The sequence below is a fragment of the Dysidea avara genome, chromosome 8 (assembly GCF_963678975.1).
Source record: "Dysidea avara chromosome 8, odDysAvar1.4, whole genome shotgun sequence".
Classification (NCBI taxonomy): domain Eukaryota; kingdom Metazoa; phylum Porifera; class Demospongiae; order Dictyoceratida; family Dysideidae; genus Dysidea; species Dysidea avara.
The window spans coordinates 30,835,747-30,852,202 of record NC_089279.1 but is presented as its reverse complement, the minus strand read 5'-3'; the positions used below and the strand labels follow the sequence as shown (position 1 = coordinate 30,852,202).

General features: G+C 36.7%; 1 protein-coding gene and 1 long non-coding RNA gene across 2 annotated transcripts in view; one reads left to right on the top strand and one right to left on the bottom strand.

Moving 5' to 3' along the window:
• The window catches only part of LOC136262782 (uncharacterized), a 126,287-nt gene that overhangs the window by 57,252 nt on the left and 52,579 nt on the right, over positions 1-16,456 (bottom strand). Inside the window, exons 15-20 of the mRNA XM_066057179.1 lie at positions 13,596-13,895; positions 13,238-13,537; positions 4,688-4,987; positions 4,338-4,637; positions 1,632-1,931; positions 1,282-1,581 (exon numbers count right to left, since the gene is read on the bottom strand). Coding sequence (XP_065913251.1) covers positions 1,282-1,581; positions 1,632-1,931; positions 4,338-4,637; positions 4,688-4,987; positions 13,238-13,537; positions 13,596-13,895 — 1,800 coding nt within the window. The remainder of the gene's footprint in view (positions 1-1,281; positions 1,582-1,631; positions 1,932-4,337; positions 4,638-4,687; positions 4,988-13,237; positions 13,538-13,595; positions 13,896-16,456) is intronic.
• Positions 8,001-10,242, top strand: LOC136262785 (uncharacterized). Its single transcript, XR_010704337.1, has 3 exons — positions 8,001-8,483; positions 9,803-9,928; positions 10,022-10,242. It is a non-coding gene; the product is annotated as an uncharacterized lncRNA (long non-coding RNA).

The following is a 16,456-nucleotide window of genomic DNA, read 5'->3' as shown; positions in this document are numbered from 1 at the left end:
GAGCAAAATTATACTCCTCTCACATTTGTGTAGCACTAACTGTACACTATGAGTAGTCAAGTCAAGTATTAGCAATTATAATGAAAACTAGTCTAAGAACTGTAAGTTGCAATTTTGGCTCTGCAATCCTTCATTTTTGTCTTGAAACTCTGTAGCAATTACTACAATACATTTAAACCTACAAAATGTATCTATGTACACATTAGGCATGAGGTTATTATGCTCCAAATATTGAGCATTATGCTTTTGAGCAGTGGTTAAAAATTGCCTATTATGCTTTTGAGAATTGCCCATTATTCCCAAAATTATGCCACCATAATTGGCTAATAATGCCAGTTTAATGCATCATATTAAATTATGGACATGTATACAAAACAGACAAATAAAAATTGTTAGTAGGCCAGAGGCCTTTTAGTCTGTCCATATCCTGTTGTTGACCAGAAATGGTCTTAATATTTCAAGGCTAAAAGTTTTTGCTGATAACTCCCAAAATTGTGAAATCAGCAAAACTTCCTCCCCCCCTTGAAATATTTAGGCTATACAGTATAGAGTTACCGTAGAGTCTGGTTGTCAAATACATGTATATATTAAGTGCACATTACCTGATAACTGCATACCAGTTTCTTGTACTTAATCATGGTTGATAAGCGCATGTGGATGAACACGAAGCTCAAACATGAGATGGAGAAGAGAAGAAATGCTAGAAACTTGCTAATAGGGTTTAGCACGAAATTTCACAAAGTACAAAGCCAAAACAATTACATGCTTTTACTATACTTACCAAGCTAAGCGGCCAATTTTCTGTAGTATGCTCCACATGAAGGATCCAGTGCACAGAAACTGGGCTCAAAATATACTTTAATGACTGCAATTCAAGGGAGTGAATCCATAATAATCACTTTTATTTATGAGTTTTATTTATTAGGCATATGCGCTTAACAACCAGACTCTATGGTACCGACTCAGCCCAGTGGTTGTACTACTCCCCATTCATTCAGACGAGTGCAGTGCTGTGTGTTTATTCATTTCAGAGTGACACTCTTCTTGATGTATTAGCGCCTTGCATTGTGACTTCCTGTGTTGGTCTGGTGTTTGGTTTTAGTTGATGTCTTTGAACTAATTAGTGCCAGACTGTGTGGCCAAAATGAGGTATTTAACCATGTTACAATTATTTGTAAACTGGTTTGCAACTGATTTGTAACACTGGTGGCAGCCTTTGATCTGCCCATGCAACACACTACAAATGGTCTATACATACCAATAACCAAATAATGAACTCACATTGTACTGTAATGGTGATGTTTCTATTAACCATACCAAGAATATTACTAATTGAACATGTGTATGTTCCAGTGATTGTTCTCACGGCTCCTGTTATGTTCAGGTCTACACTTACTCTGCTCACATTACCAACACCAGTAGATGATGACAATGCAATTGCCTCAAAAGGATTTCCATCACTGTCCATCCATACAACTGTTGGTGGAGGATAACCTGTAGCTGTACATCTGATTGATCCATTACTTCCTTCAGTGATGTTTACTTCTTGTCCTTCCACTGGACTAGTAACGTTTGGTGAAACTATCAATGATGTATACATCACATTTTATAGTTAATAAAATAGTCCTCACCATTAACAGTCAGTACTCCAGAACTAGTGTCACTAGATACTAGATTAGTAGCATTACATGTGTAGGTACCCACATCAGATGACTGCACATTCATTATTGTTAGTGAATTTCTAGTAGTAGTGCCATTTAGTACTGTCATTGTTGTAGCATATTTAGCAGTATTATTTAAATCCACTGGAACACCATTAAAGTATGCAATGATGGTAGGAAGTGGTTCACCAGTTGCTTGACAAATGAAGGTAGCATTGTCTGTCTCATTTTGTGTTTGGTCCATCACTTCAGGACTGATAGTTGGAGGAACTGTAGTGTAAGAAAATACGTGGAATAAAACTGAGCCAGTACAAGGTAACCTTGCATAGGTATGGTTTATAGTATGAGACCTTAGTGGTAAAATAACTGTCGTCTAATTGTGGTGGAAAAGTATTCCTCAAGATATGTACGTATACCTGAAGATAAATACGTTTTGAAATTTAAAATTTTGCTTCTAGTGTAAAACTTTTGATGTGGCTATAAGTTTACTAAATCATAGCCTACATACATTATACTAGAATATAGACTTCCGCTTAAAAGCAACAGAGTACCATTCAAAGGCAATGTCAGACTTCCTCACTACTTGACACCCATGATTTGAATACTTATTGTCAAGAGCACAGAATTGTTGAGTTAATTCAACTCTCGAGACAAATTCTGTGAGCAAATTACACACCTCTCACATTTGTGTAGCACTAACTGTAGTCAAGTCAGTATTAAGGATTATAATGAAAACTAATTTATTGTAAGCTGCAATCTTGGCTCTGCAATCCTTCACTTTTGTCTTGAAACTCTGTAGCTGTTACTCCTATATAGTACACACCAGCTTCAAGATATGCTTACAAGTAGTTCACTCTGTAGACTTGACAGAAAATTGGTTTTTATGTACGTTAATATCAAACAGTATGGTAGTACTGTTTAAGTGGGGATCCCTCCAAAATGACACACCCCTCCTAAAATGCCACCTTCAAAAATCATCTTTGAGAGATGAAAATCACCTTTACAGAATGATACTAGTCCATCTAACATCAAATACAGCATTAAAAAACAAGAAAACACTAATATACGGCCGGATATAGAACTTTTAAAAAAATTGCGAAAACTCAGATTTTAGTCTTTCTGCCAGCCTGCCTGCCTGACTACAGTCGCAAGGCTGGAGACCAAACAAAGCAGTGCATGGCCATCATTTTACAAGCTCACCAGTGGGATGTACCTTTTGTGGTTACGACGAGTATGTACCCTCTGTGCCTTGTATTTCCTTTTATAGTCAATCAGACTAGTCTTCTTCCTCCTCCATGCAATGAAACCATACTGAGTAATTAATTTTTTTTCTACCAACACTTTCCTTGAGCTGAATATTTAAATGCTGCAAACTTATTGAAGCACTTACGCTTGGTAGATACCAGTAACTTCACAATAGATTCAATGCCACACCTATCAAGTAATTAATTAACGTGATCTTGGTTGATCAATAGTGATCAAGCACTGAGACCATACCTCTTAACAATCTATCACAATGACACATCTTGTTATTATTGGCCTGTCTGTATACTAGTACAATAAAATAGTGAAACAGCCTGGTTGTGAAAGGCTGACTCGAAATACTCTAAAACAGCAATCATCCTAATAGAATAGTCACTCGTGTATAGGTTCATGCTACAACAAAAACAAACAAACTAATATATTTATAAAATGAAGTAGGGATCGAAGCAATAAAAAGTAGCAAAACAAGAGATGAATGATGGTACTACAGCGTACAAACCTGTAGCTTGGTGGGAAAATTTTTACTTTGGAAAATCATTATCATAACAGGGATTTCCCACCAAGATATACTGTAATACCATCATTCATCTCCTGTTTCACTACTTTTTTATTGTTTGGATCTCAACTTCATTTTAAAAATTTTAATATACTAGTATAATTGTCTATAACACTGTGAATGCTTATCAGATTAGTATCAAACTTGGTACATGAATACACCTTTACACACTGTTTCTGTGTTTATAATTACAAACAAGGCACTCGAGTAAGAGACCGCATTTTCTAGGGATTTTGTAAAGTGTGTGAAAAGAAGGAGAATTTAAATGTAGGACTCTGGCCAATAAAAAAATAAATAGATATGAAGACAAAACAAAAAATTGCGGCTACTATTATAATTTTGATAAGATTTAGTATGCGACATATACCCTACCTGGCAGACAGATATATTGTAAAATTTGGAGAAGGGACCATAAAATAATGCATAAAAATTGTATTAATTTATCTTTTATTATAATTAACATGTAAAACTCAACAAAGTATTACCATACGATCAAGAGCACATATATACTCTTGATACGATTTATTCCACTGTCCAGTTAGTGTTTAGAAATAAAATCTTTGTTGAATTGCTGTGGATTTGGTTTCAAAACAAGCTCCTCTTCTAGGCTTTGATGGTGGCCAGAATACATATAACTGTCAAGGGTAGTTGGCACCTGTCTGAAATTTCTGTTGTAACCTAGCTGTCGAGTTATTAGTTGGTAGGTAAATGAGAATGTACGACTACTCAAAATTATTTAAATCACACATTTCATTGTGTACAATACAACTACCTGGTACACAACACCATGCAAATGTGAATGTAAAATACAGTACATTAATAGTCTATATGTACCAATAACCAAATGATAAACTCACATTGTACAGTAATGGTGATGTTTCTAGTAGCCATACCAAGAATATTACTAGCTGAACATGTGTATGTTCCAGTGGTTGTTCTCACAGCTCCTGTTATGTTCAGGTCTACACTTACTCTGCTCACATTACCAACACCAGTAGATGATGACAATGCAATTGCCTCAAAAGGATTTCCATCACTGTCCATCCATACAACTGTTGGTGGAGGATAACCTGTAGCTGTACATCTGATTGATCCATTACTTCCTTCAGTGATGTTTACTTCTTGTCCTTCCACTGGACTAGTAACGTTTGGTGAAACTATCAATGATGTATACATCACATTTTATAGTTAATAAAATAATCCTCACCATTAACAGTCAGTACTCCAGAACTAGTGTCACTAGATACTAGATTAGTAGCATTACATGTGTAGGTACCCACATCAGATGACTGTACATTCATTATTGTTAGTGAATTATTAGTAGTGGTGGCATTTAGTACTGTCATTGTTGTATTATATTTAGCAGTATTATTTAAATCCACTGGAACACCATTAAAGTATGCAGTGATGGTAGGAAGTGGTTCACCAGTAGCTTGACAAATGAAAGTAGCATTGTCTGTCTCACTTTGTGTTTGGTCTATCACTTCAGGACTGATAGTTGGAGGAACTGCAGTGTAAGTAAATATGTGGAATAAAACTGAGTCAGTACAAGGTAATCTTACATGGGTATGGTTTATAGTATGAGACCTTAGTACTAGTGGTAAAAGCATTTTGGTAAAAATTGGATAGAGAAGACAAGATATGTCTTCAAAAAACAAACTTGTAAATTGATATCCTATACCTTTATTGTAAAGCTTATATATAATATGCCTATAAATTTATTATAGTTGGTTTATGTTCACCCAAGTCCTTTCATTAGATCTTGTTACAATCGCTAGCTAACCAAACATTAAGTAGCACTGTGAAGTGCTTTAAGTGCCAGAACTGTTTATCAAAAAAGCACTTTGATATGAACAAGAACAAGTGAGTTACAAGGCATTAGAAGTATCACACATAGTATGGACAATTCATGATTGCAAACATGTTTATAACATGAAAAATGTTTGTTCCAGTAAAGAACCATTGAGTAGTGAACACATGTAACTTCTTTGATATTACTAGGTTTGTCGGGGGCTCAGTACGTACGTATATCATAGCCTTTATGTCTATAAGTATTAGGAGTTTTAAGATCAATTATAGTAAAAGAAGTCAGGTCACCTACATCTACAGTAGGCATTTATTCTGTACTTCAGTCAATACCCATGACTGAATTAGGGATAAAATATCCACAAGTATATCTGCAGGTGTAGGCAGCCTCCTTTGTTCCCTACTATGATCCCTATTTGAACTTAATTCCCATTATGCAACATTACAAACAAAGACCAGTATAAGAAACATTTCTGAAATCAATTCAGTCACTACTAGGCTTGCGCCAATTACACCGGCATAAGTTTGAGCATATAATAGGCTGGCAAAAGTATTAAGCATTATGCCAGCATAATAGGAAATGAGCAGAAGTGATTTTAGAAATTTGCTAACTAGTTTCCAAGTCCCAAACATAGATAATCTGTGTCCTAATAACTTATGTGGTAATTATTTTAGAGACACTTAATTTGCTTGAAGGTGCTGGAGAAGAGTGATTTCATGATAATATCTATGAGCTGTCACTATAAATTGTACAATGAGTAATCTATTAGTCATAAACGTATCCCTAGAAAAAGAACTGTGGCTTCAAATTACTCCCACTGTTCTATTAGATTTTTTTCAAGTTGACTGGTTTCTGGAAACTGGTGAAACCCCCTTAGAATTGTGCTTTGGAAATGTGGAATGTGCGTGCCACAAGGAAAGCAAACAGTGAACACACTGCAGATTGTAACTGCTAATTCATATAAATAACACGTAACGTTATTATATTCGAAGTGGCTATTGACACCGACAGGTTGGTGTTAATAAGAACCACCTCCCAGCTATTGACACCAACGTGGACTACACAATGAAGCACAGTAGTTGGATGAGGGTATATAAGTTTTTGGTGAGTTTGAGGTGAGCTGGGGTTGGTGCATGCCTAGTATGCCCCAAGTATTCAACTTTAGGGCATGCATCTAGTAGTATACCTTGAGTATTCGACTTTAAGGGCATGTGATATTCAGGTCTTGTACTTTAGGCAGTGAAAAGTAGTATTAGCATTACGGTTAGGGTTGAGTTCAGCTTTGGTTTCTTGGTTCCTTCTTCTTTAATAATAAAACACCCTTTGTGGTTCACATTTATAATGTGGAAAACAAAGAAGGGTGGTTGGTAGCTGGCATTGGTAGCTCAGTGGTTACACACCCTGACTCAAGAGTGTGGAGGGTGTGGGGTCGAAGACCTGCTTTAACCCGAACTTTTTTTTTCATTTTATAGTACTTTTTTGTCTATATAATTTTTTTGCTCACAGGTGTCAATAGCAATGGCCTATTATATTTGCTGGTTCTTAGCTGCTTTACACATTACAGAAAAAGATCGAGATACTCTAATAGGGTAGTCACTTAGACTAATCAGAAACACTCTAATAAAACAGTCAGCCTCAAGCATATGTATGTACTGTATGTATGTATGTACTGTGGTATGCCAAAAGGCACCTGCCTGGCTGAAGTGATATCTAACAATGAAAAATATCAAGCCTCAGCCGTTATCAAGTCATGCTTGTTTGAAGCATCAGCATGCAGACAGGTAGGCATGCAGTTAGTTAGTCAGTCCATAGAAATTCCACTGAATAAAAAAAATTGTAATGACCTATTGGAATTATTTTGGGTCATACTAAGGCTTAGTTATGCCTAACCAAAACAAAGGTGTCCTGAAGGTATTGATCCTTCATGATCCCTAATATATGTACACTACCGTACTGTATGATACTGTACATATATAAAGTATCATATAAAAGTAATGTTAGACTTGCTCACTGCTTGACACTCATGAGATGAATACTCATGGTAAAGAGCATGGAATCGTTAAGTGAATTTCACTCTTGAGATAAATTCATATGAGCAAATTGTATCCTGTGCCAAAAACAGCCCAGCTATTAAAAAAGGCGAGGCCAAGAATGCACAAGTACATGTTCATGGAGTAACTACAACCAAAAGACATGATATCAAAATCTGGCTAAGAAAGCATTTACACTATAGGCATTTTTATGCATTCATTTTCTATATACTTCACATTATCACATCCAGGCTACCTGTACATGTGTGCTTGCAATATAAACAAACAATACTACTGAGATGATAAAAGATGATTACACTGCATTGTTACCAAAATTAATTTAACTAAAAATTTACAATTGGTTTCTACTTGGCCATCTTTTTGCACTGTATATTGATTTAAAAATAAAAAGATGGCCAAGTAGAAACCAATTGTAAATTTTTAGTTAAATTAATTTTGGTAACAATGCAGTGTAATCATCTTTTATCATCTCAGTAGTATTGTTTGTTTATATTGCAAGCACACATGTACAGGTAGCTGGATGTGATAATGTGAAGCATATAGAAAATGAATGCATAAAAATGCCTATAGTGTAAATGCTTTCTTGGCCAGATTTTGATATCATGTCTTTTGGTTGTAGTTACTCCATGAACATGTACTTGTGCATTCTTGGCCTCGCCTTTTTTTATAGCTGGGCTGTTTTTGGCACAGGATATCACTACTTTTTGTTGAATGGAGAACATACAGTTACTGAAGATTGGCTATTATATTACATAGGAGACACTGCATGCATGCATGCATGCATAATAACAGCTTCAGTATCAGATTAGCTAGCTAAATCAGTAGCAAAAGCTTCAAGTTCAGTGTTTAGAAGCTCTACTAAAAGTGACTTGCTAAGAGAAAACTCGTTCAAACCATTCAAATTTCCCTCAAGGACTCGCGTGATATTTTGCGTGATGTTTCACGTCAAAATAAGAGCCAAGGATAGTGACGAAGTCGAGGCTACCATCTTAATGGTTCTTCCTGAAGCAGTGGATTGGAGATATAACTAGTCTGTGTGCATAACAAGTGGAGGCGAATCGGCTGCAAGTTGTTGCTGAATGTATGCCTCGGAATGGACATGAAGGCGCTGAATGCATCACACTATTCTCCCAGCGAATTGCCGAGTAAGTTCGTGTATAAGTCATTGTAAATGAATATATAACTACCGTCGTAATTTTAGACAGGAATCCCCCACGCCATAGTAGCTTCCTGGGATTATATATATATATATGCTTTTGTAGGCCAGATCCTTGCAGCTGGCTTGTTGTGTGGGTCAGACCGCGAACAAGTTGAGCTGAACCCCAGTTAGAAAACAGCTAAAAATGAAAGATTTTTTCTCAACATTTCAACCAACCAGATGGTTGGTGATGACAACAAAGTTGTCAAGAGCAGACAAATGCTTCCATCAACAGTTCAGGAAAGGCTATAAGGCTATATACTTTTATGGCTTCCTCTAATGTATGGTGAACTCTTTGGCTATAAATAGTGTAATTTGAATGATTAGCAAGTAAGTCAATACTAATAAGTTAATATTTTTGAGGGCTCAGCTCAATGCGTACATACAGTATACCATAATTACTATGCATCAATCGATTGATGTGATGATAATATGTGCAGATCTGAGACAACCATGGACCCTACTATATAGTAACTGGGCAGATATATAGAGTTATGTATGCTCTGATGTAACTGTTGAGTGTTGTAGTTTGCCAATGGTCAAAGCTAAATTAACCATTTTAGATAGCTTTTTTGTGATGTTGAAGGTGTCAGGCAAACTCCAGTTAGGGGCATGCAATAAAAGATTATTTTTCAAAACAGGAGAGGAACATGCTTAGGCCCGCAAGGTACAGGCTTAGTCTACTTACCCCAGTAGATGCACCATATTATATATAATGCACATATCAATGTATTGCCCTACTACTCCCCCCCCCTCGGGCATATATAGGGCTATAGTGGGCACAACCGAATGTTAAATGCCCCATGGTAGGACAAACTTATTATGTTAAATCCCCACCATTGGCTCCAGTTGCAACATGGGGGATTTGACAGCATAGAAATATACTTAGGTGCTTAATGAATGATTGTCAAATGCCCCATAGTGAAGCAGCAGTTTCATGTCAATTCGCCTTGTAAAGCCCCACTTACATCCAAGGGGGGTGTTAGGGTAACACATTGGTAGGTGCATAATGCATGAGTTTGCATCATAAACCTGGTGTTGAAATTTAGTCTGTCTTGCTTTTTTCAGCTAATGTGCTTATCCTCAAACAATCAGGACTGGAAAGCTACAAATTGTCTTTTACTTTTATCTATCAACTATCCAATCACTGCTTGTTTATTAAAATTTCCTTTGCTGTTGTAACTTGTTTACCATTATGCTATAACCATGAGTCCCTCCTAGTTTATATGTCTCCTAGAAACAAAAATTGTTATGTCAACAATGTAGGTGAGAACCACAAAAGAAGTCAAGTAATATACTCCAAAATTGGTCATTAATTGCTGCAGTATGCTGAATACATCTTGGGAATGACTATGTTGGATGCTCACTTTAGCAATAATCATAATAGTGGAAGTAAGTGTTTGTTGATATGTTAGTCTGACTATATGATTACATGTTTTTAGTTAGCTGTGCCTTACCATACTGTATCCCTTTCTGTATATGCAGGGTGGATACTGATGTTGTGACTGTTGGCGGGTGAGTCTATGGTCAATGGACAAATCACGCAAATGGTGAAGAAAAAATACTATGTGGTACCAAGACCCCACTACTATATTATGAACTCTTGGTGGTACTTCATAGCCAAACACTAGTGTATCTAGCTTCTTGTGCTATTGTAGTCTTTTTTTTTTAATTTTATGGGATCATCATAATGTAAATGTTTACTATTACAATATATCATGCTATCATTAAAGAGTTTCTATAATTGTGGGTGGTTGCATGAGGGTCTAGAAGTACTGTGACTGAAAGGTGATGCGCTGATGCTGGCTTTTTAAGTCAACACTGAAGTTTCACAGGCACTGAAGGGCTGGGGCGGGATTAGAGACATGCACGGGTAATGTAGCAGTAAATTGCTTCAACTGTATCAGTACAGCGGGTATGAAACAGCTGGCTATAGCTATGTATGGCCCTGTATGGGCCGGAGTCACGCTGACGAGTCAGTGGGGAATACCGTGGCGAAATTAAAACAAATCAGTGACTGCTTACAATTAAACCAAGATTTGACAGCACAGTGTCTATCAAATCAGCCAGCTCGCTATGGCTAATGACCTTGCCCACTTCCACACCATTTGGGTTTGGGAATTGAGGCGGGCGCCTCACACCTGACGTCATGGCGGCAAGTTTGAATCTTCAAAGAGTACAAAAGCGATCTCATAAACTAACAAACAACTTTTAGCGAAATTAAATTTACAGATACATTGTGTAAAAAGCCCCTGATAGCCGCAGCCTTTTTACAATACGACTTCATGGTTGAAAGAAAATCGCATCAATGGGATGCGATGACGAAGAAAATGAAAAAAAGAACGATGCACATTTGAATAAATAATTTAATTAATGCATGGTAAATGGGTGGGCGATGGAACAAACTACTCCTGACTTCTCGTGTGGTAGTTACTCATTATACAAAGGTTACATGCCCCTGGTTTTGAGGTGGAATCTTTAGTAAGCCTGAGATTTCGCCATGCGGATTTTAAAAGATTGCATAATCGATCCCTCATGTAAATGACTCACAGTAGTGGTCGCGTGTTTATTTTGTGGGCGCGTGCTTTGTGCTTTTCTTGGCCTCGCGACTCACTACCGTGAGTCTTGATTACTTTCGTACTACTGTAGCACTCAGTCCAGTCAGTACTAACTACAAATATTAAATGAAGACTAGTCTAAGAATGTTTGCTACAATATGATGAGTGTATGTACTTGTTTTATAAAGGCACACTTATTTTTTAGAATCTGCTAGTGGGAAAATACAACACGTCTAAAATTTGCATGTTTATTACCATAATCTTTGCATGCTCAAAGTAAATATCTCCAACATTGGTAGTGGATTAGTTGCTGTGCTTTATGTCCCATCAAAAGTAGTCTTATAAAACATGCACACATTAAGTACACTTTGGCATCACAAGTATAGCTCACTCATTTCAAGAAAATACGCATAAAACTTACACTAAACTAATGCTACTTGCAGTTTTGTGTTGTTATGATCATTTAAAATCATCACTCTGCCAGTTAGTCAGTGAGGAAAGGTACAGTGAGTGAACAGTGAATGAGTGAATGAGTGAGTGAACACTCACTCATTCACTGTCGTTCACTGTCATTCTCTGTATGGCAGTATGTAGTTATAGGCGAGCACAAGCTGCAGTAAACGTGTCGCTTATGAAACAATTGACAAAATACCATGAAAGATTATGTTGCAAACCAGAACGCATGCAACAACACACATGCAATATTACACGAGTGCAATGACACATATGCAACATCACGCATGCAATGACATGTATGCAATAACACTACTGCAATAAGCCATAGGAATGAACAGACAGCATAGCTCACAAAAATACAATAAATAAACAAGCAACATGCCTGGGTATTTAGAGTAGAGACTAAGTGTATAAAGTGTGCAGATATTTATATATGGTAGTCCAGAGGAGGTTGGTCATGTGTCACCTTGTGATCTCAAAGAAATGGAAATGTTGAACCCCGTGTTGAACTAATTCAACATTATCACCTCCTAATATTCTAAGATGGACATACCAGTGCATCCCAATGGTTCTTACAAGCCTTCTCAGTCCAATACACTAGTTGTCTACCTGTTAAACAAGTATTAACACCTGAAACAATGCTTGGTTGTATAATCACACATCATAGAGTTATGATACTTGACCAACCTTGTCTGTTGGTAGTCCATGTGATTCATTTTTGGATGTCATAGCTAAACACTTTAACATTGCATTCAAAGCTTTCAAATAGTGAAGTATCATTACAATATAAGTTTATGGATGGGAGTATGATGCTCAAAAAGGTTACGATGACAAAGAACAAAATGATGGGCCATTACGTGGGTGATGCACAGGTGATCAACAATTTTACTCCACCAATTCTTCTGAATTTTCGTGTGGTATAAAAAAAAGTTATGCCCCTTTAGTAGTATCAAGGTAGAATCTTTCAGTGAAGCTGAGATTTTGCTATGTGGATTTTTGAAGGATTACATAACTGTTCCGTCATGTAAATGCTCACAGTAGTGGTCACATTTAATTGTTTGTGGTGTGCACTTTGTGCTTTCTTGGTCTGGTGACTTACTACCATGAGCCTTATGTTTTGCAATAAAGATTAGTGCTAGTCAATTATTGTAATAAAGTAATGATATAAAACGTTGTCACTTTTCAACTTGTACAAAGTCATAAATCTGTATGGTGGATTTGGAAGAGTACAAAAATACCTATTTGTAAACTTACAGCAAAGGGCCTTATTCATTACACACACACTTTGAGATTAAATCTGGAAGCATTTCTGGCCAAATCTTTACCTTGCATTTAAATGCCATGAAGATTGTTAATTGAAGTACGTAACTTTAACACTCCTTAAAAATAAGCACAATTGCCCTAACTGTAGCAATTTAACTAGTTTTACTTGAAGAAATCTTTCTCAGCATGATGACTTTCTCTTAGTGTGTTGAACCACAGTCTCCAACCATGCATATCATTCATAGTTGGTCTCTGAGACATTTTATGGTATACAAAAATCTTTAACCCCTATCTAAAAATTGCAATTTGTACACAACAGCAGTGCATCTGTTGAAATTGATCATTTTCACATAACAGGTGAGGACATGCACACATTCAAAAGAAACAATTCCACAAAGAACAACAAAATATGAAATCAACTTACATTGTACAGTGATGTTGATATTTCTACTAACAATGCCAAGAATATTACTAGCTGAACATGTGTATGTTCCAGTGGCTGTTCTCATAATTCCTGTTGAGCTCAGATCTACACTTACACTACTTACATTACCAACACCAGTACTAAATGCAAATCCATTGATATCTAGGCTAACTCCATTATTATCCTGCCATACAACTGTTGGTGGAGGATAACCTGTAGCTGTACATGTGATTGATCCATCACTTCCTTCAGTGATGTTTACTTCTTGTCCTTCCTCTGGACTAGTAATGTTTGGTGAAACTATAAAGCACCAAATTATGTAAACATCACATTTTATAGTAAATAAAATCATTCTCACCATTAACAGTCAGTATTCCAGAACTAGTGTCGCTAGATACTAGATTAGTAGCATTACATGTGTAGGTACCCACATCAGATGACTGTACATTCATTATTGTTAGTGAATTATTAGTAGTGGTGGCATTTAGTACTGTCATTGTTGTATTATATTTAGCAGTATTATTTAAATCCACTGGAACACCATTAAAGTATGCAGTGATGGTAGGAAGTGGTTCACCAGTAGCTTGACAAATGAAGGTAGCATTGTCTGTCTCATTTTGTGTTTGGTCCATCACTTCAGGACTGATAGTTGGAGGAACTGTAGTGTAAGCAAATACGTGGAATAAAACTGAGCCAGTACTTACATGAGTATGGTTTATAGTATGACACCTTAGTACTAGTGGTAAAAGAATTTTGGTAAAATTTGGATAACAAATTGATATCCTGCCTTTATTATAAAGCTTATATATAATATGCCTATAAATTTATTATAGTTGGTTTATGTTCACCCAAGTCCTTGCATCTTATTTAATAGATCTTGTTACAATGGCTAGCTGTCCAAATATTAAGTAGCACTGTGAAGTGCCTAAAGTGCCACAACTTTTTATCAAAAAAGCACTTTGATATGAGCAAGAACAAGTGAGCTACGAGGCTTTAAAGTATCCGATATAGTATGGACAATTCAGGCATGCAAACATGTTTACAACATGAAAAATGTTTGTTCCAATAAAGAACGATTGAGTAGTGAACACATGTAACTTCTTTGATATCACTAGGTTTGTCAGGGGCCCAGTATGTATATTATAGCCTTTATGTCTATAAGTATTAGGAATTTTAAGATCAATTATAGTAAAATAAGTCAGATAACCTACATCTACAGTAGGCATTTATTCCATACTTTAGTCTATACTTGTGACTGGATAAAATGCCCACAAGTATATCTGCAGGTGTAGGCAGCCTCCCTTGTTTCCCTACTATGATCCCTATTTGAAATTTAAAATTCCCATTACACAACATTACAAACAAAGAACAGTATGAAAAGCATTCTGAAATCAATTCAGTCACTACTAGGCTTGTGCCAATTATGCTGGCATAATTTTGAGTATACAATAGGCTGGCAAAAGCATTAAGCAGTATGCCAGCATAATAGGAAATGTGCAGAAGTGGTTTTAGAAAATTTGCTGACTAGTTCCAAGTCCTAATCATAGATAATCTGTGCCCTAATGATAATTATTTTAATTTGCTTGAAGGTGCTGGAGAAGCAAGTTTGAGTGATTTTGTGATAATATGTATGAGCTGTCACTGTAATTTGTACAATGAGTAATCTATTAGTTGTAAATGTATCACTAGAAAAAGAACCGTGGCTTTAAATTACTCCCACTGTTCTATCTGGTGAAACCCCCTTAGAACTGTGCCTGGAAATGTGGAATGTACAATGCCACAAGGAAAGCAAACAGTGAACATACGGCAGATGGTAACTGCTAATTCATATCAAAAACACGTAATGTTATTATACTCGAAGCGGCTATTGACACTGACAGGTCGGTGTCAATAAGAGCCACCTCATAGCTATTGACACTGATGTGGACTACACAATGAAGCACAGTAGTTGTAAGCTTTTTGGTGAGTTAGAGGTGAGCTGGGGTTGGCGCATGCCTAGTATACCCTAAGTATTTGACTTTAGGGAATACATCTAGTAGTATACCCTGAGCATTCAACTTTAGGACATGTGACTCTCGGGTCTTGTACTATAGGCATGTGACAAGTAGTATTAGTATTAGGGTTAGGGTTGGGTTCAGCTTTGGTTTCTTGGCTCCTTCTTTTTTTAATAATAGAATACCCTTTGTGGTTTGCATTTATAATGTAGAAAACAACGGAGGGTGGTAGCTGGCATTGGTAGCTCAGTGGTTACACACCTTCACTCAAGAGTGTGGAGGGTGTGGGGTTGGAGATCTTCTTTAAACTGAACTTCTTTCATTTTATAGTACCTTTTTTGTCTATGTATATATTTTTGCTCACAGGTGTTAATAGCAATGGCCTATAATATTTGCTGTTTCTTAGCTGCTCTACACATTACAGAAAAAGATTGAGATGCTCTAATAGAATAATCACTCAGAAACATTCTAATAAAACAGTTAGCCTCAAGCATAATCTGATTTTGAGAGCATAAGTTTGAGCACAAAGGGCTTGATTTTTTAGCAGTGCACAGTAGAATATAGGCAGTTTTCAAAGCATAATTGGCTCACCCTTAGTCACTACAGAAAATATTGATGATTCCCGTTACAAGTGCATTGTACGTATGTACTGTGGTATGCCAAAAGGCACCTGTCTGGCTGAAGTGACATCTAACAATGAAAAACTCAAGCCCATAACCTCAGCTGTTATCAAGTTATGCTTGTTTGAAGCATCAGCATGCAGACAGGTAGGCATGCAGTTAGTTAGTTAGTTAGTCCATAGAAAATTCCACTGAATGAAAAATTTGTAACAACCAATTGGAATTATTTTGGGTAATACTAAGGCTTAGTTATTCCTAACCAAAGAAAGGTGTCATGAAGGTATTGATCCTTCATGATCCCTAATCAAGACACACGGTAGTGTGTCGTGCGGCCCAAGAAGCCGGCGCGTAACACCCGTGAGTATATTGACAGGAAGAAAGAAAATGCAATTTTCGCACTTCCGTAGCTCTGTGCTTCCTTGATGAAACAAGACGATTTTTGCTGTGGACATGCCCTCCAACTGCAGCACTCCACATTCCAAATTTGAGCGAAATCGCTTCTCGCGTTCCCGAGATATGCGACTTCAAAAATTGGCTCAGTTTCTTTGTTTTTAGAGAGAGAACCATCACTAATAATTGATGAGAAAACATGCATGATTACAAAC